General features: G+C 41.5%; 1 protein-coding gene across 1 annotated transcript in view; it reads right to left on the reverse strand.

Moving 5' to 3' along the window:
* The window catches only part of kcnt2 (potassium channel, subfamily T, member 2), a 702,110-nt gene that overhangs the window by 290,268 nt on the left and 386,364 nt on the right, over positions 1–25,478 (reverse strand). Inside the window, exons 16-17 of the mRNA XM_048538622.2 lie at positions 15,172–15,280; positions 4,742–4,850 (exon numbers count right to left, since the gene is read on the reverse strand). Coding sequence (XP_048394579.1) covers positions 4,742–4,850; positions 15,172–15,280 — 218 coding nt within the window. The remainder of the gene's footprint in view (positions 1–4,741; positions 4,851–15,171; positions 15,281–25,478) is intronic.

Raw genomic sequence — 25,478 nt, forward strand, 5'->3', positions numbered from 1 at the left:
AAGAGTTATAATAAGACAATTACTTCAATTCCAATACTGTAATTTAGATAAACAAGAAAAGTCTCATTATTTGTTCTTTACCATTCGCAAATGCACTTAGCTGCACGAAACATGATGTATGACATTTCACACATCATGGATCTGATGTTTATTGTTTTCAGAAAAATAAAATAGAAAACTTGAGAGAAAATACAATTAGAGAGGATCCGGAATTAAAAGCTAGCCCAATGGCAACCATGCAACCATTGTCAATTGTCTAATCTAATTCATTAATATTGAGAGGGACAGAAATGTTGTCTTTACCTAGTCTGACACATAGGTGACTCTAGACGCACAGCAAAGTGGTTGCCTCCTAACAGCCCTCTGAAATGGCCTAAGGAAGCATTGTGTTCAATGGTAATTAGGATGGGCATTCAATGCTGACCTAGTCAACATCATCCACATTCTGTAAATAATTTCAAGGTAAATCAGGGACATTGGGTGAGGATGGTTATTCCACCTTAGGGAGGGGGAAGAGGGGTGGGACAGACAGTTTTAAACTCTGTGCATGAAAGAAGGAGTAGAATATACTATGACTTGAGGGGACTACAAAACGCACGCGCCACCACCTTCCTTCCTGCCGTTTTATAAAGGGCTGCCTGCTCTCACACTAATTGCACTCTGGTGGGGACAGGGTATGATAGGGGTTTTCACATATAATGGGCAAGCTGATGACTTTGGGAGCCACTCAGTCTCCATATTATGGGATGAGCTCACAGTGAAAACAACCCAGCAGGGATATGTAACAGCCAGTCCCATCTTTTTTTAGCTACTTATTCCCTAACTACCCTTTTATTTCATTCTGTTATTTGCCTTTCCCAATTACATGTCTGCACTATACCTGTATATTCTGTTTGAAATGTGAACAATTTTTCCAAGGTGCTTTTCTTTCCTAACTTGCTTTTTTCTCTTGGTGGCATCCAGTTCCTTCCTTAAGTTAGCCACCAATGCCTTTAACACTGTGTCTCAAAAGCAAAAGGTTTCTACTGGAAGATTGAACTTTATATTGCCTTTATGTTCTTGGGATAATTCTAATTGTTTCATGGGTTCAGAACTGGCTTGAAGGTAGAAGACAGAGGATGGTTGTGGGCGTTTGCATTTCAGACTGTGACCAGCGGTGTGCCACAAGGATCGATGCTGGGTCCGCTGCTTTTTGTCATTTATAGAAATGATTCGGATGTGAACGCAGGAGGTACGGTTAGTAAGTTTGCAGATGCCACAAAAATTGGAGATGTCATGGACAGCGAAGAAGGTTTCCTCTGAGTACAATGGGATTTTGATCAGATGGGCCAATGGGCCAGGGAATGGCAGATAGAGTTTAATTTAGATAAATGTGAGGTGCTGCATTTTGGAAAGGCACATCAGGGCAGGACTTATACATTTAATGGTAAGGTCCTGGGGAGTGTTACTGAACAAAGAGACCTTGGAGTGTAGGTTCATAGTTCCCTGAAAATGGAGTCGCAGGTAGATAGGATAGTGAAGAAGGTGTTTGGTATGTTTGTCTTTATTGGTGAATGCATTGAGTATAGGGGTTTGGAGGTCATGTTGAGGCCGTACAGAACATTGGTTAGGCCACATTTGGAGTAATACGTACAATTCTGGTCTCCCTCCATAGGAAGGATATTGTGAAACTTGAAAGGGTTCAGAAAAGATTTACAAAGATCTTGCTGGGGTTGGAGGATTTGTGCTACAGGGAGAGGCTGCATAGCCTGGGGCTATTTTGCCTGGAACATCAGAGGTTGAAGGGTGGACTTTATAAAGGTTTATAAAATCATGTGGGGCATGGATGGGATAAATAGGCAGGGTCTTTTCCCCAGGGTAGGGGAGTCCAAAAGCAGAAAGTATTGTTTTAAGGTGAGAGAGGAAGGATATAAAAGGGAGCCAAGGGGCAACATTTTCATGCAGAGGGTGGTGCATGTATGGAATGAGCTGCCAGAGGAAGTGGTGGAGGCTGGCACAATTACACCATTTAAAAGGCATCTGGATGGGTATATAAATTGGAAGGGTTTGGAGGGATATGGACAAATGCTGGCAAGTGGGATTAGTTTTATACAGGATATCTGGTCAGCATGGACGAGTTGAACCGATAGATCTGTTTCTGTGCTGTATATCTCTATGACTTTGCTTCGGTAATCAATCCTTCACTGCATGGCAAAACAAGTTCCAGTACAGGATATTTCACAATGCAGGGTTTTTGACAAACGTACTGCATAGACATCACTGGCTTAGATTCCGATATTGTAATTAACATGCTCCCAATACCTATTCTACTCGAAACTAAATTCATTTGAACTAATTACCTGTATCTGCTTGTCTGCCTTAATGCGAATCTCCTCGCTAAACCAAACTCGTTTATCACATTCTCTCAGGAAAACAAAAATCAATCTTTGAATCCCCGAGCTTGAGTTCAGAAAAGTTGTTGTTAGCACAACCTTACTTCACAGCAATAAGAATTTAGCAAGCTCCCAGTTTCAATTTCATAATCAGTTAAATTATATTATTATTTCCATTCATCTATGATTCAGACCAAAACTACATCATAATTGATGTTCTGCAGATACATGTGGGCTTTTAGCTCATCAGAAGTAAAGTTGCACTTGGTGCCCTTCCCAACCTCAGGACATCTTGAAGTGCCTTATCATCAATTATGTAGTTTTAAAATGTTGTCTCTGTTATAATATGAAAAAAAATAGCAAGCAATTTTGTACAGCATGACTCTATGAATAGCATTGAAACAAATAGCCAGAAGATCTGATTTAAAGTCGGAGGAAATTACTGCAGATGCTGGAATCTGTACTGAAAACAGCAAATGCTGGAGATCATAGCGGGTCAGACAGTATCCATGGAGAGAGCAAGCTAACGTTGCAAGTCGAGATGATTCTTCTGATTTAAACATTGATTGCAAAATGAATATTGGTCAGACCAGCTGTAGGATACTCTTGCTCTTCTCAATTATATACTTTTGCATTTACTGTCAGCTGTGGCTCAATTAGTCCCATTCTCACCTCATTGTCAAAATATTGTCAGTTAAGCCCCACTCTGGGAATGAGCAGAAGACTCAAGTTTTGACCACTCTCCAGTCATATACAGCGGAGGGGCTTACACTGTCAGAAGAGGAGCCACTTTTCAGGCACTATTTGAAAGAAGCCCAGCAGTGTTAATCCTGGTGTCCTCTCTCATATTTATCACTCAATTAATGGAACAGATACAATTAATCTTGTCATTAGCACATTGCCATTTCTGGAAGCTTGCTGTGTGCAATCCAGTTCCCACATTCCCTCCATTTCAACACTGGCAACATTTCTGTAAACATAGAAACATAGAAGATAGGGGCAGGACTAGACCAATTGACCCTTCAAGCTTGTTCTGCCGTTTAAAATGATCATGACTGATCGTCAAGCTCAATAGCCTAATCCCACTTTGCCCCCATTCCACCTCCTGCATTTCTTAATCCCTTCAGCCACAAGAGTTATATCTACCTCTTTTTTTGAAACAGAGTACTTTGGCATTAATAACTTTCTGTGGCAGTGAATTTCACAGGCTTACCACTCTATGGGTAAAAATATTGCTCCTCATCTCCACTTCTTATCCTTAAACTGTGACCCCCGGTCTAGACTCCCCTGCCATCAGGAACATGTTTCCTGCATCTGACCTATCTAGACCCGTTAGAATTTTAATGATTTCTAGCACATGTCCCCTCATTCTTTTAAACTCTAGTGAATATAATCACAAACAACTGAATCTCTCCTCATACACCAGTCCTGTCATCCTAGGAATCAATTCAGTAAACCTTTGCTCTGTAGCAGGAACATCCTTCCTCAGACAAGGAGACCACACTGCATACAATATTCCAGGTGAGGCCTCACCAATGACCTGTACAAAAGCAGCATGTCATCACTGTGCCTGTACCTGAATCCTCTCACTATGAAGGCCAACATACAGTTTTGCTTCTTTACTGATTGTTGCAGCTGCATAGTTATTATCAGTGAATAGTATGTGAAAACTTTCAGGTCTTATTGAACATTCCAATTTCTCAATTTACAGCCATTCAAATAACAATCGGCCTTCCTATTTTTGCCAACAAATTGAATAACCTCACATTAGTCCAAATCATAGTGCATCTACCATACACTTGCCCACTCAGTCTGTCATCTCTGCATCCTCATCACAGCTCACCCTTCCACCCAGATTTGTGTCATTGGCAAACGTTGAGATATCCCATTTAGTTCCCTCATCTAAATCATTAACATATACCGTGAACAGCTGGTACTTTCATGTACTTCCATGACACATCCATAGGACTTTCCTGTAAACAAAGCATTTTGGGTTGATCTTCGGTCATGAAAAGTGCTATATAAATGCAGATCTGTCTTTTTTGGATCAATAACAAATTCCAGTTTTAATCAGTTTTAATGCTTTGGGTCTGGAAGTAACAAGAACAGGAAGTGTATTCCATGTTGATTTAATAGTTCTAAGGCTTCTGCAATCTCTATCAAGTTGTAAGCATTTAAAAGCTGACACCACTGATGGTTCAAACTCCCTCTGTGCTTCACAACAAATTGTGCAACAACCTAAATTGTGTATTCACATCTGGATTCAGGGCTCAGGTTAACTTGTATACTCAAAAGTATGGCATTAACTCTAATAACTTTGTGGGCGAGGCACAAACAAAGCTAATATTTCAGAAAAGACTAGCACTTACTGTCCCCTGGAGGTATGAACCAGCAGAGTAATTAGTGTTGACGTGGCTGGACAGATGCAGTTCAGAGCCAGCATGGCATATTTGAATTCCTCTTCACATACAACGTGATCTAAATAAAAGCACATGTATAGTTAACTGAAGTGATGCAATTAAAACAGCATGAAGCTGTATTCACATTTTAATCAACTGCCTAAATATTATATAAAAGACAGATTTACATTTCACAACAAAAGTGAAGCATTTTCTCTTCAATGTATTCCAAAAATTGTGTGTTAGTGTAGGGGTCTACCTGAGTGATTTCAATCCTGATTGCACTGGAGCAACAAAAGTGCAATCCAAAATAACTAGTTGTTTGGTCAGCAAACATAGCTCTGACCATGCTATCGCAAAAGGAGGACATAGATGATTCTAACTTGACAGTATCTTCTTCGTAGAAGCTGCATAAGTAGGCAGTTAAAATTATCCAAGTTATTAACTCACCCTCAAGTCACCTTAAATTTCTGGGACCAAGTTTACTGCCAATTAGTCAGGCAACATTTAGATACACCCTTTCATAACTTTGGGGTCTTTTTGTTAAAAGGCAAATCGAGGATCTATGAGACTGTAAGTATACTTCTGGTCTGAGTGGGAAAGTCCTGAACTGTTGTATTGGACTTTCATCATTGGCTGATTCACTTGCCACAGATCCTGACAGATCTGCTGAGATTCTCAGCCCTTTCTGCTTTCATTCTAGATCTCTAGCACCCACAGTCCTTTCACCTTTATCTGTGACCTACTTGCCAGGCTGAATACAGTTGGGAATTGGAAGATGTTCAAACCACTTACTTAACTTCTGCGGCAAGTGTAATCAAAAATGTTCTTTCAAGTCTCCAATGGCCTTGTTTATTCAAGATTTCTGTATATTTTCTCCCAAAGTTGAGGGAAGCTTCAGGGAAAATTCAGTATTGGTTTTGAAGAGTCAATCAGTCTCCCAACTAGTTGGGATCTCCCGATCAGGTGGCTGGTACATTAACTGCAAAAATCTCTTTGTTACTGGATAAAGACCACAGGTTACAGCAACTGGCGAGCAAAAATAAACTGGCTTTCGCTTGCATTTAAGTATTTTGCTGGAGCGAAAAACACACCATCTACCTTTGCAGCAGTCCAAAAGCTTTTGCCAGTATTGTTCAAGCCCACAAGCTATTCAGCTGTTGAGGATTCAATCACTTGGTTGTCATCAAAGTGAAAGCCTTTGGTAGCCGCAACTGGCCACAATTCCACAAACCGATCACCAACCTGATGCCAGATGAATCTCACTTTGTACACCCACCCCCCCGAACCCCGGTGCCGGCCTGTTTCCAAATCGCTCACCTTCCCCTTTTGCTTGAACACAGCAGCAGTGTAAACACAGCTTGCAATGAGTTTCAGTCGCTTGCTTTTTAGAAGTACAGCAATTCCTTCCTCTGTGTTTAGTTTTAGAGTTATTTTTTCTATTTCAGAGCACAACCAATAATATAGAAAAATGAAAAAAATGTGGTCTTTACAGCGTGCCATGAGAAAAACTGCACATCTGTATCTACATGATTATAACAGAGCAATTACCTTGCTGCAGACAAGAACAATGGAAACACTGTGAGCAATAAAAATAGCCCATTACACTACTATTAGATCAATTATCCAAATAAATAAAACTAGAATATTTGTAAGAAGAAGTATGCCTGATAGGCTGACACAACAAGCCTTTTTTTTTGGTGCGTTGCTGACTGAGAATCCAATTTTCGCAGGTAACGTTTTACCAGTGGTGGTAACAATTTGAGGAAGAAATGAATAACTAGGGTTTCCGATCTGAATTTTATTTTTGATCTACCTTATGACAGATGAGACAATGGCATCAGTGAAAAATAAGGAAATACAAATGGTCATTAAATTGATTTTTGCTAGATTAAATGCAGAAGTTCTGTATCATAGTCAGGAGGGAGGGGGGTACATGCCAGGACTGAGAAATGTGGAAAACTTGGCATCACAATAAAGCTTAAAAAAATGAATATGCTGTACAGCAAAGGGAATGAAGAAACTGTTTTGGAGCAACAAGGACAGGAGATCTCAGCTGTCTGAGTGAAAGAAGTTGTGACTTCATGCGTCTTGAGTGCAAAATTTAACTTGGCCCCCATGGGCTAAAGCGGCAGGGGAAGAACATCTGTTGGACACAGACTTTCTTAAGAGAAAGGACTCCACCCTGGCCCATAATCCTCAACCAGGCTTCCAGGCAAAGTAGTTCAGAGAAGATTCACTTGGCTAACTCTTGAGAATGATGGGGCTGTTTTATGAGGAAATATTAAGAGTAGTGAGCCTATATTTGTTGGAGTTTAAAAGAATGAGAGGTGATCTTACTGTAACTTGGAGGATTGTGAGGGCCTTAATAGACTAAATACGGAGAGGATGTTTCCACAAGGGACACAGTTTCAAAATATGGGGTCTACCATTTAATTCAGAAATGAGAAGGAGTTTCTTCTTCAAGAAGATATTTAATGCTTAGAGTTCCCTTTCACAGACAGCAGGAGAGACTGGATCAGCCAATGTATTGAATGTGATGAGTCAGACAGAATTTTCTTTGACAAAGGGGTCAAAAGGTTCATGTGGAATGGATACAAAAGTGCTGTAAAAGACCACAATCAGATCAGCCATGATTTATTGAATGGCAAAGCAGGTCAGCGGGGCCAAATGTTCTTATGATGTTACAAGAAGAGGTCCATAACTAGCTCTTAACTGGCAAGTTAAGGAGGGCCGCTTTGTAATTTGTTACAACCTAGGTATTGAGCCCCTCAATATCACCTCCCCAATTTGATGCGTCAAGAGTTTAAGGTTTTTCAGCATGAAGTTATACCTTTCTTGATGTATATGTAGATAACTAATTTGTACTGTGGCAGTAATGAGGTAATTACAAGGTTTTGTCAAGTTAAAGAAGAGAGAGATGATTACTTCGTAGCCCTGAAGAGAAGTACTAAAGGTGCAATGTCAGGCCAAAGGCCTTTGTATAGTCTTATACATAAACATACAAAGGCACAAAAGTTAAAAGGGACAGTGTCCAATATAAAAATAAAATAAAACAATGTACAGTTTGGAGGCATTTGGTGTTGTTGAGGCATAAGGGTTTAACCTAAGATCACTGTTGTTTAGTTGATTTCTGGAACACTCAGCAGTAGACATATTATGGTCATCTTTTCAGTTCTCATTTCTTGATGTTTCTTTTCGGTGTTGTTACCAGACTTGAATTCTTGATAGAGAGAGAGACAGAGAGAATGAAAAACAGAGGTTTTTTCAGCCTGCTTCAGTTCTGCACTGTAAAATTCATTTCCTTCGCTTTTGCCAACTAAGGAGTCCTTAAAATAGCAGATTGCTCGTGTATGCCATGTCTATGGGAGTTAGGTTTTCAGGTCTGATAATTGTAGGCAAGGCACTAGCTTCAACATACGAAGGTTCTGACATTGGTGTAAAGCGTAATGTGCCTTCTCACATCAGCCAAGGGAAAGGTTTTCTAACTAGTTCCATTGCCTTTGGGTATAATGTTATCTTCTGTTCATGTTTTTGTTTGACAAATGCACCGTATTTTCATGAAACTTGGCCAAACTACATGTTCAAAGGATGCCTGTGGCCATTTTTAATTTGTACCTTTGGTTCTTTTTTAAAAGCCACTTCAGTCCATTTAAGACATTTAAATCCCACATATGAAAATGGATGAAGGAATTTGCAACTTAATAATCAATATTCTGCATAAGTGTGACACACAATATTACACACCCCCACCCCCAGCAACTTCAGTGAATTCAGGCCACTTCCAGTCCCAATCAGAAGTCCAACAAGTCTAGTCACCTGCCCCAGGGATTCTTTTACTACCAAACGACGATAAACAAAAGAATATTGGTCGATCAGTTTCAAGGGTTGAATGTAGCATTGTAATTGAGACCATTTTTACAGCAGTTTTGACAATAAGGTTCCATCCTGCAAAGGCATGTTAACAATTTTTGATCAACATTGCTTGTGGAGGGGCATTGGGGTTTTAAGGGGGTATGAGGGTTACATTAGGGATGTGGTTTTGAAAGCCTGTCATTCATTTTTAAAACCAGCCCAACATCTCAGGAAACTAATGCAGAACTCACTGCCTGTCGGCCTAACCAACTGCCAACATGTTACTGCCTTGGGTCTGCTTCCTGAGGAATCTGGTCCAGCTCTATCACTCATCTCCCACCCCTCACTTTCCGCAAGAAGTGAGAAAAGTAAGTGGGATCCCATTGAAAGGAGACAGGTCCACCAGGTCAGACCATATGCCCCAACCTGACTTTCATTCCACCCCCATTAAAGTCAACCCAATGTGTTTAACAGGTTTTAATGGAAAATCAATCAAGATAACCTTACAACTACATTTTCTTCTAAATATCTTCATAGTTACTTATGGATAACCAAGTTAATACTTGAAAATTATTAATTTATACTACGTCCCAACAACAGGCATTCAACTTAAAATGATAAGCTCATCTACTTCACCAAATCTATAAATCAGTCTATCTACCAACATCATGTCATGCTTGTCCCAAGATGTGCTGCTGACCTTATTTTTATGCTATCAGTATGGTCACCATCTCTGCCTCAGTAAGATCACACGACTTCACCTACCTCAGTTTACCTGCTGCTAGAACCCTCACTGTGACCTCGGTACTACTGGACATGACGATAGCAATACCTAATGAGCCGCACACTGTATCCTCCATAAATTGAAGAAATCAAGTCTGGTAACAACACCGAAAAGAAACATCAAGAAATGAGAACTTAAAAGATGACCGTAATGTGACCAAAACTCAGCCGCCACGGCTCCCTGTCAGGCTGCACTAGATCTATATGTAAATACTTAGGTTTGGTGAACTGTTATTGTAGCCAAACTACCATCTACCAGGCAGTCATGAGGGTGATGGAGTACTCCCCACTTGCATATTATAACAGAGACAACATTTTAAAACTACATAATTGATTATAAGGCACTTCAAGATGTCCTGAGGTTGGGAAAGGCACCAAGTGCAACTTTACTTCTGATGAGCTAAAAGCCCACATGTATCTGCAGAACATCAATTATGATGTAGTTTTGGTCTGAATCATAGATGAATGGAAATAATAATATAATTTAACTGATTATGAAATTGAAACTGGGAGCTTGCTAAATTCTTATTGCTGTGAAATAAGGTTGTGCTAACAACAACTTTTCTGAACTCAAGCTCGGGGATTCAAAGATTGATTTTTGTTTTCCTGAGAGAATGTGATAAACGAGTTTGGTTTAACGAGGAGATTCGCATTAAGGCAGACAAGCAGATACAGGTAATTAGTTCAAATGAATTTAGTTTCGAGTAGAATAGGTATTGGGAGCATGTTAATTACAATATCGGAATCTAAGCCAGTGATGTCTATGCAGTACGTTTGTCAAAAACCCTGCATTGTGAAATATCCTGTACTGGAACTTGTTTTGCCATGCAGTGAAGGATTGATTACCGAAGCAAAGTCATAGAGATATACAGCACAGAAACAGACCCATCGGTTCAACTCGTCCATGCTGACCAGATATCCTGTATAAAACTAATCCCACTTGCCAGCATTTGTCCATATCCCTCCAAACCCTTCCAATTTATATACCCATCCAGATGCCTTTTAAATGGTGTAATTGTACCAGCCTCCACCACTTCCTCTGGCAGCTCATTCCATACATGCACCACCCTCTGCATGAAAATGTTGCCCCTTGGCTCCCTTTTATATCCTTCCTCTCTCACCTTAAAACAATACTTTCTGCTTTTGGACTCCCCTACCCTGGGGAAAAGACCCTGCCTATTTATCCCATCCATGCCCCACATGATTTTATAAACCTTTATAAAGTCCACCCTTCAACCTCTGATGTTCCAGGCAAAATAGCCCCAGGCTATGCAGCCACTCCCTGTAGCACAAATCCTCCAACCCCGGCAAGATCTTTGTAAATCTTTTCTGAACCCTTTCAAGTTTCACAATATCCTTCCTAAGGAGGGAGACCAGAATTGTACATATTACTCCAAATGTGGCCTAACCAATGTTCTGTACGGCCTCAACATGACCTCCAAACCCCTATACTCAATGCATTCACCAATAAAGACAAACATACCAAACACCTTCTTCACTATCCTATCTACCTGCGACTCCATTTTCAGGGAGCTATGAATGTACACTCCAAGGTCTCTTTGTTCAGTAACACTCCCCAGGACCTTACCATTAAATGTATAAGTCCTGCCCTGATGTGCCTTTCCAAAATGCAGCACCTCACATTTATCTAAATTAAACTCTATCTGCCATTCCCTGGCCCATTGGCCCATCTGATCAAAATCCCATTGTACTCAGAGGAAACCTTCTTCGCTGTCCATGACATCTCCAATTTTTGTGGCATCTGCAAACTTACTAACCGTACCTCCTGCGTTCACATCCGAATCATTTCTATAAATGACAAAAAGCAGCGGACCCAGCATCGATCCTTGTGGCACACCGCTGGTCACAGTCTGAAATGTAAACATCCACAACTACCCTCTGTCTTCTACCTTCAAGCCAGTTCTGAACCCATGAAACATTTAGAATTATCCCAAGAGCATAAAGGCGTTGTAAAGTTCAGGACATAGCTGCTCACTTAACTGGCACCACATCCATACATTCAATATTCATTCCCATCACCATCAGTACATGGTAGCAGCAGTCTGTACCATCTGCAAGATATACTTCACTAACTTTGCAAAGGTCCTCCAAAAGACTTTCCACTTCCTATCAGTTACCATCTAGAAGGACAGGGAGAACAGGTGCATAGAAACACCACCCTTTGCATGTTACCCTCCAGGTCACCCACCATCCAGGCATGGAATTTCAATTCAATTCCTTCACTGTGTTTTCTTTATCTGTCCATTTGTGGGATGTGGGCATCACTGGCTGGCCGGCATTTATTGCCTGTCCCTAGTTGTCCTTGAGAAGTTGATGGCGAGCTGCCTTCTAGAACCGCTGCAGTCCACTTGCTGTGGGCTAAGCTGCAGTGCCCCTAGGGAGGGAATTCCAGGGCTTTGACCCAGCGACAGTGAAGGATCGGCGATATATTTCCAAGTTGCTGGATCAAAATCCTAGAAATACTTTCCTACTTTCCTTGCATAATTACACCCCAAGGACTGCAACCATTTAAGAAGGCAGTTCACCAGGCAATTTGGGGTGGATACTAATTATTGGCCTAGCCAGTGAATATCACATCCAATGAACAAATTAAAAATAGCAAAATTGCTTGTTTTCGTATCTCTCCATGGCCTCACCCTTCCCAATCTCTACCATCTCCTCCAAACCCACAACCATTCCAGACATCTGCACTCACCTTATTCTGGTCTGTTATGCCCTCACTATTATAATTGTTTCACCACTAGTGGCCTTCAGTTGCAAGGAAAGGTCTCACAAACACCAAGTTGGTATTGTCCAGATAATCAGTGTTTTACGGTGTTGCATGAGTGATAAACACGGGCCAGAACACCGAGGAGAGCCATCCTGCTCCCTTTCAAACAGGCTTACAATATTTTTGCAATGGCAGGAGGAACTTCACTTAAAAAAAAATCTTTTCTGAAAGATGATACTGCAACAAATGCAGCACCCATCATTTAACCTGTGAGTATCCAGGTTTTCAGCTCCAACTTCTGAAATAGGGTTTCAAAAGATAGCCTTTTTAATCAGAAGTAAGTATGTTGTCTTTGAACCCCAAAGAAAAACTACTGTCTGCATTGACACCTGATATCCAACATTTGGTGACTCACTGATAACATATCTCTACATTATCTTTACATAGAAATATCGAAAAGAATGTCTGTAGGTTGAATCTGATGAGTGCCAGTTACACAAGGTGTTTGGTGAGACTTTCACCACGAGGCTTAGCCAGTTTTCTCACCACATCTTAGCAAACTCACTTCATTAACCAGCCCTGTGGCAACCTCTCATCCCATTCTATTCCCCTCGAACCACACATCATTCATAGAACAGCTCACTACTCAGCAGCCATCCCAGACGTCCCTAGCAAAGATGCAGACTTTCAAAAGGCTGTGGCGCACATTGTCAAGTGGCGTTAGCCCTGAGCTTCCCTGGACAGTCCCTGGCATTTGTCATGGGCCATGGCACTCGGGAAATGTGGCACCACAGTGTGCAGACAGGGCCTCGGAGATCCTGCCGGATGGGGTGGCGCACAGGTGGGATGCCAGCAGAGAATGGCACAACCCCAGAACACTCCAGCCTGGTCCAGTCCATGAGCTGTGTCCATTTTTCTGTCTGCACAGGCACTTGACAGCCACCTTGCAAGGCAGCAGCATCATATACACGTAACAGACCTGGGCGATGAGGGCTCTTGGAGACTGGCACTTGTCAGATGCCAGAGTCTGTGGATTTGGGGTGCATGTGGCTGGTGCTCAAAGAATAGGTATTTCCTGCTGTTCAACATGGAGACCTTTGGAGAAAACAATGAGCCGGATTCGCCAGATACCTGCTCATATTCCATGCTGAGAATCCTCCAAGTCTTGTCTGTTTGGTACATTTGGTGAGATAAGCTGAATGTTAATGAGACAAGTTTTGCTTGTAGAAAAACATTTCACAAGCGATAATCACCCTGAGTTTGAAGCCCATCGCTGCTTTGCAAACATAAACCCATCCCATTGCTTGGCAAATACATAAAGATACAGATATATGCTCCAAATATTGAGGTAGGCCTCAACAGACATCTCATTTAATTCTGTCGCAAATCTCACTATAACCGAAGTTATTAAGATCCTCAAAAGATCCCGCTCTATGTCAGCTGTTCAGGTCAAAAGAGACTTATTTCCTATTTGTTGTCTTTGGGGTCTATTACTCACTTAATTTTTCCAGCACTGAATCTCTTAGCCTGGTATTACCTGCTCATCCTTCCACTGTGCAATTTTACTCCGGCTGACTCATCGACTAAGCGCCCTTTATTCAATTCCAGTTAACCATCTATACAGATTGAAGTGCAGTTAGGAAAGCTGAGTAATGACAGTCAATACAAACCGAAAGTCAAAAAGTAAAACAATAAGCTGAGGTGGAAGGGCCTTGTTGAGGTTTCCACCTCAAAATGTAGGCCGGTCTGGTTTCATTGTAGGGATTATGGCCTAGATATCTTGTCTGCTGCAGCTTAATATTGATATAGCACAAAGCACTGAAACAGCCCTCCACTGAAAAAGCCCTTAAGCCTTTGTACAACAGACTCCTTCAAGTTCATAGCAGGGGACATCTGCCAAATAAGCGAGTCTATGGACTATTTCAGCATGAAACAAGTGACCAATATCACATTTGCCAGAGGAAGCATCTTTGGCAGTTTTCTCCTGAAGAGACCAACTGAAGACAGCAGAAAATTTTTATCAGCCATAAAGACATCTCAAGAGTACAATTCATCATAGATTTTGCCATTATGTGCTTTACATTAGGGACAAAGCCTTCAGGAAAGGCTGCCACTCAATTAATAAATGCCAATTTTAGGTACTATCCTGCCTTTAAGTGATCATTATCCAGAGTTCATCTGCAAGGTTTATAGTCTGATGTAAACTTGCGGATGAAAATAAATTTGCTTTGAAATAACTGGTAAGCATTCGAAACAAAATGCTTTAAAATATTTTTGAAGCTTCCCAGGTGAAACACCAGTGTAACCAAGGAAAAGAACTATTATTCAATATTAAATAAACCAACAAATAAGTGAGAATGTAAGTTTTCAAACTATTACATTGAATTTCAATGATATTGCAAGAAGATTTTTCATTTGGTCACCACTTTTGTATGTAGATTTTGTGTATCGATAATGTAGATACATATTATTGTATTTGGTGTTACCCTCGAGCAATTTAATATCTAAATCCAAACATTTAACACTATTGCAAATTCAATTGCAAACATAAACTTTGTAAGAGTCACTGTCCAAAGCATTCATTTCCTCTTAAATGGCACTGAATGCCTGTAGATGGCACTGAATTTGAACAGACATTGGGAGTCCCTGTTGACAAATTTGCTAAAAGTCTATAGGCAGCTGATGTCAAAAGCCATTATCTTTCACTGCTCATAGTAAAATTTCAGTTACTGTAATCTGCACAGAAAATGTCATGGCAAATATGTGGCATGGCTGTTTTCCCTCCTGAATTATTTAATGTACTCCAAACTGTGCACGTGTCACATTTCCTATTTAACTTGTTAGTTGCATTAATCTGAAATCACATAGTTGAAACAATGCATCACATGTCAAAGACAGGAAACAAATCTAAAGCTAAACCATATTTCTGTCAGTGAAAAATTACTGAATTAAGACCAACAACTAAACTACCAGAAGTTGTTCATTACTAGTTTAGTAGCATCTTACTGTACCATTTCTCTAAAGAAGTTACCTGCAAATTTGACATGGAATTTATTCTCAGGTTTCAGTATCTGAACGTAGAGGGGACACTTTGGCGCAAAATCTTTGACAGCCCATGCTCTCAGGATGGTTTGATGATCCTGGGTTAAAAATAAACAACAAAAATACGTCTTATTTGGTGATGGGAATTGATGTGGGAAGATGAAATGGAAGACAATTATGATACGTATGCTGATACTAATAACCAGCTAAATGCACACAAACACGTGATATTCCGTACAGGGAGTTACAACTAAATGTAGTCTTCACATCAATCTTACTGTTAAACTGGCACTTCCTCAGTTCTTTTATTGGAGGAGTTAATTTACACACAAATTAATTGCCTCTATTGAGAGGCTATCATTTACTTCTCTGGGATAATTTTCTAAAAACAAACCTCTCTAATGTCAAGGGTACTTAAACTTTTGGAACCAAACTAATTTATTGTTGTAGAAAGCAGTGAAAGGGAAGTAATCTAAGTTTTGAGTACATACGTGTTCCAAAATTCTAGTTAATTTAACTCTGAAAGGACAAGTATCGAGAGGTGAAATAAATTTGCGTTTACGATGACCCAAAGTGAATGTTGGGTTGGGCACCTAATCTTGTTATCCATTTTCACCCTTGCTGTAGTTCTAACAACTTCAAAAGTTAAAAAATTAACAGCATGGCTTCAATGGATATGAGCTTTGGATTGATCTCTTATTTAGAATGACTAGAAAATTATCATATTATTATTGATATTTTCCCACCAATACTTTGTCAAAAATTGATCTGAAAATACCCATATCTAGGATCACAACTTTGGAAAGAGAACGTAAATCTTTTTTCAAAATGGAGACATGGGAGTTGAGAACTGGGAAAACTTTGGGAAATGCTCTTTCAATCTTGTTACAGCAAAAATAGATTTTTGATACCTAACATTTGCCAGTGCTTTAAGGATAAGGAAATTGGAAAACATTAAGTTGAGATTGTGCTTTTAACTTGCTCCTCTCACTGGAGACTTGTTTTGTTTTTATTTTACATTGAATGTAACAAACACATGGATCAAACAGAGGATCATGGACCTGAGCTTAAAACTATTACTTTGATGATCTGAATAATCTTGGTAATAACTAATTGGCCTTGATTGCAATCCATTGAACCTGACAATTTCTTGAACAGAAAGGGTTGCACACACAAAAAATGAATATAGATGTTTTTTTTGCTGGCATGGAATTGTCTGTACTTATCAAATGCTACATGCCTACTAACACCAAGCCTACCTGGCCAAGTGTCCCTTCAGCACCCTCCAAAAATTTCAGACTTGAGTGCCTATTTCTTAGTGCGTAGCAAATCAAGCTTATTCATCAATTCAGTCTTTTATTGAACTACATTAGTTCCAGTTGCCCAAACATTCCAATTTAAAATTCTCCTCCTCACATGAAATTTCTCCATCAAGAGTAGACACTTCCACTAATTGTCGTATCTCAAACTAGGAGTCGCAGTTATAGAATAAGGGGTCAATCATTTAAAACTGAGATTTGAAGGAATTGCAGCTCCCAGAGGGTAGGAAATGTCAAGAGTTCTATACTGCAGAGAGTATTTGAGTCTGGATCACAAAGTATTCAACAGGATTTGGACAGAGTCTTGAAATATCAGGGAGCTCAAGACTATGATGAGCTGTCATGAATGAAGAGTTGAGACCTGGGGTGGATCAACTGTGGTCTTGCTGGACGGCAGGATGGGAGGTTGAGATGCCGAATGGACTTACTCTAGCTCCTATAATGTTATCTTGAAATGTCCCCTTCCTGAAAGCCTGAGCAGCTATGGTGAACACCACCTTGTTCTTAGAAGACATTATAAATAATCTAAGTTTATAAACAGGAAATACTTGGTGTACCTGGCATTATTAGCGGAGAGAAAAAAACAAGTTAATGGGCAAAGTTTTATGGTCTCTTAGAGTGGGGTGGTTGTGGGGCTGAGGATCCCATGGTATATAAAATTACAGTGTGGTCAAGGTCATCAGCTCATGGCATTACATCCAATTTTATGCTCCAAAAGCCATTACGCAGACCACTCACTTGTGGGCTAATTGAGCTCCTTAATTGGTCAGGGGCTTCTCATCATTCCCCTGGCACTTCACTGTTTCCTATGTCATATGGATGTACCGCTGATCAGGGAGCCTTAACACTTTTCATTTCTTTCATTGGGTTTTTGGGCAAGAATGGGATACTTCCTTAGTATCAGAGGGCTCATCCCAATGGATTCACCACATTGTCTCCCACACAAAACCCCAGTCTGTTCATCTAATCCTTCTACCCAGAAATGCCACGATGGTCCTGTGAAAACTAATCCCCTACCTATTGCTGTATCTGACTCTAGGCTGAGCAGTGGTATTCCTGGCGCCAGGGAGCTGATGGTGGGCCATTTGATTATGGCAACTGTTTTTGGAGGTGGGTCTCCATTTCCAGACGGGGATGGAAGATTATTCCTGAGCCAATTGAGCCCAACCCATAACCTCTCTTTACCTTCCATGCAGTCCTTCCACCCACACAGCCAACCCCTCTGCTAACTTAGTGCCCACCCACACCCCATTCTTTGCCCTTAGATGTAATATACTAATTGACCGAGTATATACTGTGGGTGGAACTCAGGATCCATTCTGAGATGATGTATTGTTTTAAGTGTTCATTGCTGAATTCTTTTTTAAAAATAATGATTTCAAGAAGCCCACTTACATTCCTAATCTAATGCAATCCCTTATAACAACAAACATTGTTCAAGTGCTACAATATCCTGTAGCATCAAGCACTGGAATTCACTGGAGTTCCAGTTCAAAAAGTCTATAACATCTTGGAGCTGTCAAACAAATGATGAAATGGCATGTACTCTATTGCAATGACAGCAGGTTGTGAGGTCAGCCATGCTGCACTAACCCAATGATGGGTGCCCTCTCATCTAGATCTACAGAATGAAAAAGCAATTAATGTTCTTTGTAAACACTTCAGGCAGCTTTTTTATTCTTGCACATTTAAAAGGCAGGACTTCTAGGTACCTGTTTGTCAGCTTCCTTTGACAGCTTCTCTTGATACTTTTAACAGTTCCATCTACATTCACAATTACAAATTAATGTGCCTTTTAAACACATTGTGCGAAGTTTTAACAATCTTCAAGCATAAAACCTCCCTCAAAGGTATCCCAGGACCATGTTTAATGGGATACCTTACCTCTCCCAAAACAGGACTCTGGTTATCCAACAAAAATTATGAAGCTCAGTTCTGTTCATAGTCTACAATCTACAAATGTTGCAAACACACACTTATGTTGCAAACCTCAGACATGAGAGGAGGCAGCTGTTGATTTATTTGGCAGCTACCTCCTTAAAACACCGATACACAGAATGCAATCTGCATATGAAGATGGTAAGTGCCCCAAATTTTCAGCTTCCTGCACTTCTTTCGCCACTGAAAATGCAGGCAATTACCTTTGTAAGCACCTTTAAAATGACAGTATTAAAAATTGCACTTTTATAGAGGAAAATGTCACAGCAAATAAGTCTTGTTGCCTCCAGCTCCCAATGAGTTTGAATTTCCCCATTTTGCTGCATAGCGACTGGGTTTCCATGATCTTAAAGAGTTTTTAAAACCTACCAGCCATAGTAAATGATGATTCTTCTGCTCAGGTCATGCCAGGGTGAATCTCCAGAAGTCTGTAGATCATATGAATATATCTCTTTGACTAGAAACCATCTTCCTCCTCAGCCCAGCTGTAATAGTTTTGTGGGACCATGCAGCTTCTGGTCCCTCCAGACCACACAAAAGTTTACGGTCAGTGATAGTCAGTGATGAGTAGGGAAACTTGAAACTTGATCTCAAAAGGACATTCCTCTGCCAGCATGAAACAGCCAGACATCCCGGTAGAAATGCTGGTTAAAAACACAAAGAACTGCCGATGCTGGCTATCAGAAACAAAAACATCAAGCACTGCAGAAGTGCAGCAGGTCTGGCAGCACCTGCGCAAGGAAAAACAAACTTGAACTTCCAAGTCTAGTGACCCTTTCTCAGACCTGCTGAATTTCTCCAGCACTTTGTGTTTTTGTTTTAGAAATGCTGGTTGGCTGTTTTAGACATTCACTCTTTTTCATTGAATAGAGTACATTCATTGCAATACACCCTCTGACCAGAACCAAAGAAAGGTCTTGTCCAAACATATTCATAATATTTCCACAAGGCCATTGTTGCTTTGAAGATTTTCGGGTATCACATCCCTACTGATCCTGAGAAGAAAGTGGTGACTTATCTACCATGTAAGTTAATAAGACAGCTGGAAGAATGATAAGGAGCTCCAAGAGATGAAATAAAGTATGTGAACACCAGTGTAATCAACTAAAATGGTAGCAAGAGTGAGTTGTATTGCAGTGAGCGTGTGTAGGGGCAGTGGTGTCCGTTCAAGAGGGACAGGTTGCATCTGAACTGGAGGGGTCCAATTTTCTGGCAGGCAGATTTGTTAGTGCGACAAGGTAGGGTTTAACTAGATTGGCAGGGGGAGGGTGTGGGATCTTCAATGGCAGGGAGGCAAGTGCGAGGCTGGAAGGAGACACAGCAATCAGAAATGGCAAGTTGAAGAGACAGGTCAGGCTGGAACAGGATAGGGAGCAAGGAATGCCTTTTGGATTAAGTTGCATCTATTTCAATGTGAGAGGGCTGACAGGTAAGGCCGATGAACTCAGGGCGCAGATAAATAAGGGGGGCTGGGAATATTATAGCCATTACAGAAACATGGCTAAGGGAGGCACAGGACTGGCAGCTTACTGTGCCAGGGTACAGATGCTTTAGGTGAGACAGAGATGGAGGAGAAGGGAGGGGGAGTTGCATTTTTGATTAAGAGGAGTATCACAGCAGTCAGAGATGAAATAACTGAGGGATCATCCAGTGAGGGTTTGCGGGTGGAGCTAAGAAATAAGAAGGGGATGGTGACGTTATTGGGATTGTACTATGGGCCTTCAAATAATCAATGGGAATTACAGCAACAAATATGCAAGGAGATTTGCAGGCGCAATAAGGTTATCATAGTGGGGGATTTTAATTTTCCTAACATAGATGGGGACTGCTATAGTGTTAAGGGGTTAGATGGGGTGGAATTTGTTAAGTGTGTGCAGGAAAGTTTCCTCAGGCGGCATACAGAGGTTCGTACTTGGAAATGGGCAAAACTCAACTTACTGTCAGGGAATAGGGCAGGATAGATGACTGAGGTGACAGCAGGGGAGCACTTTGGGACCAGTGAACAAAGTTCTATTAATTTTAAAATAGTTATGGAGAGGGACAAAAGAGGTCCACAGGTTCAGGATCTAAATTGGGTCAGGGCAAATTTTATGAAATTAAACAGGAACCTCTAGGGACTGACTGAAGCAGTTTGTTTGCAGGCAAAGGAACCACCGGCAAGTGGGAGGCCATTAAAGTTGTGATAGCTAGAGTTCAAGGTCTGTATGCTCCTGTGAGGGTGAAGGTCAAGGTTGGCAGGAGTAGGGAACCCTGGATGATGAGAGATATTGAGGCTTTGATCAGAAAAAAGGAGGAGGCATGGCTCAGGAATAGACAGCTGGGATCAAGGGAATCCCTGGAGGTATATAGGGGATACAGGAGTTTACTGAAGAAGGAAATCAGGGGGGTGAAAAGTGACATGAGGTACCATTGACTGGAAGATTAGGGTGAATCCAAACAGATTCTTTAAGTACACAAAAGGAAAAAGTATAACTAGAGAGGGAATAGGACAACCCAGGGATTAAAGTAGACATGTGGGTGTGTGAAACCACAGGAGATGGGCAAGGTCATCAATGAATACTCCTCTTCTGTGTTTACCATGGAGGAAGACATGAAAACTTGGAGAAGTTAGTGTCGATATCTTGGGGACAGTCAATTATCACAGGTGAGGTGGCATTGCAAGTATTAAAATGTATGAAGGTGGATAAATCTTCTGATCCGGATCAGATATATTCAAGAACCCCACAAAAGGCTAGAGAAGAAATTGTGAAGGCTTTGGCTGATATTTTAGCATCATTATTAGCCATGGGTGAGGTCCTAGAAGACTGGAAGGTAGCAAAGGTTGTGTCCTTATTCAAGGAGGGCTGCAAAGAAAACCGGAGAATTATAGATAACAAAGTATGGGACTGGATGAACACAGCAGTCCAAGCAGCATCTCCAAGCTGACATCTTGGGCCTAGACCCTTCATTAGAAAAGGGGGATGGGGAAAGGATTCTGAAATAAATAGGGAGAGAGGGGGAGGTGGACTGAAGATAGATGGAGGAGAAGATAGGTGCAGAGGAGAGTATGGGTTGGGAGGTAGGGAGGGGATAGGTCAGTCCGGGGAGGACAGACAGGTCAAGGGGGCAGGATGAGATTAGTAGGTAGGAGTGGAGGTGCGGCTTGAGGTGGGAGGAGGGGATAGGTGAGAGGAAGAACAGGTTAGGCAGGCTGGGATGAGCTGGGCTGGTTTTGGGATGCAGTGGGGGGAGGGCAGATTTTGAAGCTGGTGAAATCCACATTGATACCATTGGGCTGCAGGGCTCCCAAGCGGAATATGAGTTGCTGTTCATACAACCTACGGGTGGCATCATTATGGCACTGCAGGAGGCCCAGGATGGACATGTCATCTAAGGAATGGGAGGGGGAGTTGAAATGGTTTGCGACTGGGAGGTGCAGTTGTTTACTGCGAATCAAGCGTAGGTGTTCTGCAAAGCGGTCCCCAAACCTCCACTTGGTTTCCCCAATGTAGAGGAAGCCACAACAGGTACAATGGATACAGTATACCACATTGTCGGATGTTCAAGTGAACATCTGCTTGATGTGGAACGTCATCTTGGGGCCTGGGATGGAGGCAAGTGAGGAGGTGTGGGGGCAGGTGTAGCACTTCCTGCGGTTGCAGGGGAAATGCTGGGAAAGTCCCCCCACCACCCCAAAACCAGCCCAGCTCATCCCCGCCTCCCTAACCTGTTCTTCCTCTCACCTATCCCCTCTTCCCACCTCAAGCCGCGCCTCCATTTCCGACCTACTAATCTCATCCACCCCCCTTGACCTGTCTGTCCTCCCAGGACCGACCTATCCACTCCCATTCTAAGGAATGGGAGGGGGTTTTCTTTGCAGCCCTCCTTGAAAAGGGGGATGGGGAAAGGATTCTGAAATAAATAGGGAGAGAGGGGGAGGTGGACTGAAGATAGATGGAGGAGAAGATAGGTGCAGAGGAGAGTATGGGTTGGGAGGTAGGGAGGGGATAGGTCAGTCCGGGGAGGACAGACAGGTCAAGGGGGTCAACAGGTCAACAGGCTGCTCTGGAAGGTTAGATTGCATTGAATCCAGGGAAAACTGGCAAATTGGATACACAATTGGCTTGCTGGTAGGAAGCAGAGGTAATTAGTGGAAGGACAGTTGTTCAACTGGAGGCCTGTGAGTAGTGTTGTGCCTCAGGGGTCGATGCTGGGCCCATTGCTGTTTCTTATCTATATCAATGATTTGGATGAGAATGTGCAAGGCATTATAAGTTTGCAGATGACACTGAAATAGGCAGTATCACAGTCAGTGAGGAAGGTTGTCAGAAATTGCAGCATGATCTTGATCAGCTGGGGAACTGGGCCAAGAAGTGGCAAATGGAGTTTAACATAGATAAGCATAAAGGGTCGCATTTTGGAAAGTCAAATCAAGGTAGGAGCTTCATGGTGAATGGTAGGGCCTTATGGAGTGTATTGAAACAGAGGGACTTTGGAGTTCAGGTGCACAGTTCTCTGAAAGTGGAGTCACAGGTAGACAGGGCAGTGAAGAAGGCTTTTGCCACATTCGTCTTCGTCAGTCAGGACACTAAGTATAGAAGTTGGGAAGTTACGTTGCAGTTGTACAGGACGTTGGTGAGGCTGTACTTGGAGTATTGTGTTCAGTTTTGGTCACTTTGCTGTAGGAAGGATGTTATTAAACTGGAAAGACTGCAGAAGAAATTTACAAGGATGTTGCCAGGACTCAAGAGACTGACTTATAGGGAGGGGTTGCACAAGCTAGGACCTTTCTCTTTACAGTGTAGGAAACTGAGGGACAGTCATATAGAAGAGCATATGATCATGAGAGGCATGGATAGGGTGAATGCACTCAGTCTTTTTCCCAGTGTTGGGGAATCGATGACTAGGGGGCATCAGTTTAAGGTAAGAGGGGAAAGAATACATGGGAACCTGAGGGGCAACTTTATTACGCAGAGGTTGGTATGCATATGGAATGATCTGCCAGCAGAAGTGATTGAGGCGGGTACATTAACAACAATTAAAAGGCATTTGGACAAACACGTGGATAGGGATGGTTTAGAAGGATGCAGGCCAAATGCAAGGAAATCGGGTTAGCGTGGATGGGCATTTTGCGGTTGGCATGGGCCAGTTTGGGCTGACAAGCCTGTCTCCATGCTGCAGGACTCTATGACTCTAAATGACGACACATTTGTCAGGACCTCAAAAATAGTAATCAAGCAGGAAAGGGAAGCACTACCCTACAGCAAACAGTGGAAGAAATCGCAGTTATACTGGCAGGTCAAGTGTTGTCAGCGAGCTTGAAGCGAGTAACAGATACTGGACTATGAAACTTAATGACAGATTGTTGCTGTTAACAATATTCAGCATACATAACAAGGAATGCATAACTGATAATATCCAGATTAATGGAACAGGTTAAAAGATTGTGACATCACAGTGAAGCCACAGCGAGAATCAGGAAGCCTGAGATCATGATTAATGCAAAGGCATTGTGAAGGACGCCAATTCAGTGGAATGATGAACACATCAAACAGAATCAAGAAGAGTCCTTAGAAAAGTATAGATATCCTGAAGCAGAAAGCTCCTCAAGACAAGAGATCCAAGAAGTTCGGCAGGGCTTGATCCTTTAAATGAATTCTTTCATTCCCCACAGGTCAAAAGAGAAGACAAACCTATGAGAGCTAATAAAAGAAGATACTGTGAAGCAAAGGTCAAGGTTACATGAGACGTGCTTCAAAAAACTTAAAGGAGGACTCACGTCTGTCATTTGAAACAGAGGTATGCCTGTCACTTTGCAAGTCAATGCATCGACATTTAAGTACAGGGAACAGTTATGCATAAGAGGGAGGAACAATTGCATGTGCATCCGAAGCATCAGCTGAAACCAGATTTCTCAACATCGAAAGAGAGCTTTTGATACTTGTGCTTGGGTGTGCCAAATTCCACGCACTTCTGTACGGGAGAAAGCTCATAATGGATAATGAGTGATCGTTGTCTTATGGCGCAAATCTACATGAAAAATTGGTGGACAGCGCCAGCAAGATTGTAGGCACTATTTGTGAGTATTTGAATTTACAATTTCACTCTAAAATGCAAGCCAGAATGAGAAATGATGATAGTAACTGTCCTATTTAATAGAAAGCTCAAAAGATTGGCAATATAAAGATTTAAAACCTTGTGATTGTTATGCCAATATAACCGTCAAAGTAGAGATGGGATCTGTAAAAATAACGAGTTACAAGATGATCTCACAGCAAGTGGTCTAGGGATAGTTAAAGAAGACACAGCCATCTCTAAGGCAGCATTGGTCAATAACAGTTGACGGTTCACTAGATGATGGCGTTCTGCAGACTGGATCCAGAATCATCTGACTCAAATGGACGCAGAGAGGAACTCTCTTGAAGAGAAATGGAGGTCATATGGAAATGGAGAAGTGTGAACTAGAGGCCAGATGAGCTGTGCACTGGATAGGCATCTACCTCATTGTATAGATGGTAAGGTATAGATGGTATCCACGTGCAACATATACGAGAAATATGCAGCAAATACACAACAAAAAGAGATGATAATATCTACTGAAGTACCACCAGACTATGGCATACTACTGATTCCAATTTCAAACACAATAAAGAATGACATTGCATATTAGTAGATTATTACTCAAAGCCTACTTTTACCAGGAAAATAAGCAGGTTTTGGAACAATTGCTTCAGCAGTACTGTTTGCTGGGCATGAGATTCTGAAAAATTAATTCATGATCATGGGACCCAATTCACCTCTGGAATATTTAAAGAAATTTCTACATGAGTTTCGCATCATTATGTCATCAATCAACAGGACACATTTTAAATAAAAATATGACCAGATGGTCAAACGATTTCTCATGAAATGCCAAGTGTCAACAGAAGATCCAAACGTTGACTTATTGTCACTTCAAGAACCATCTCCAAAGGTTGTCATAAAATCACCTGCTAAGATACTCAATGGCAGAAAGTATAAGTCAACTTTGCCAAGATGTACACTCTGACAGACTAGGGAG

This window comes from Stegostoma tigrinum, chromosome 8, assembly GCF_030684315.1.
Source record: "Stegostoma tigrinum isolate sSteTig4 chromosome 8, sSteTig4.hap1, whole genome shotgun sequence".
NCBI classification, from domain to species: Eukaryota; Metazoa; Chordata; class Chondrichthyes; order Orectolobiformes; family Stegostomatidae; genus Stegostoma; species Stegostoma tigrinum.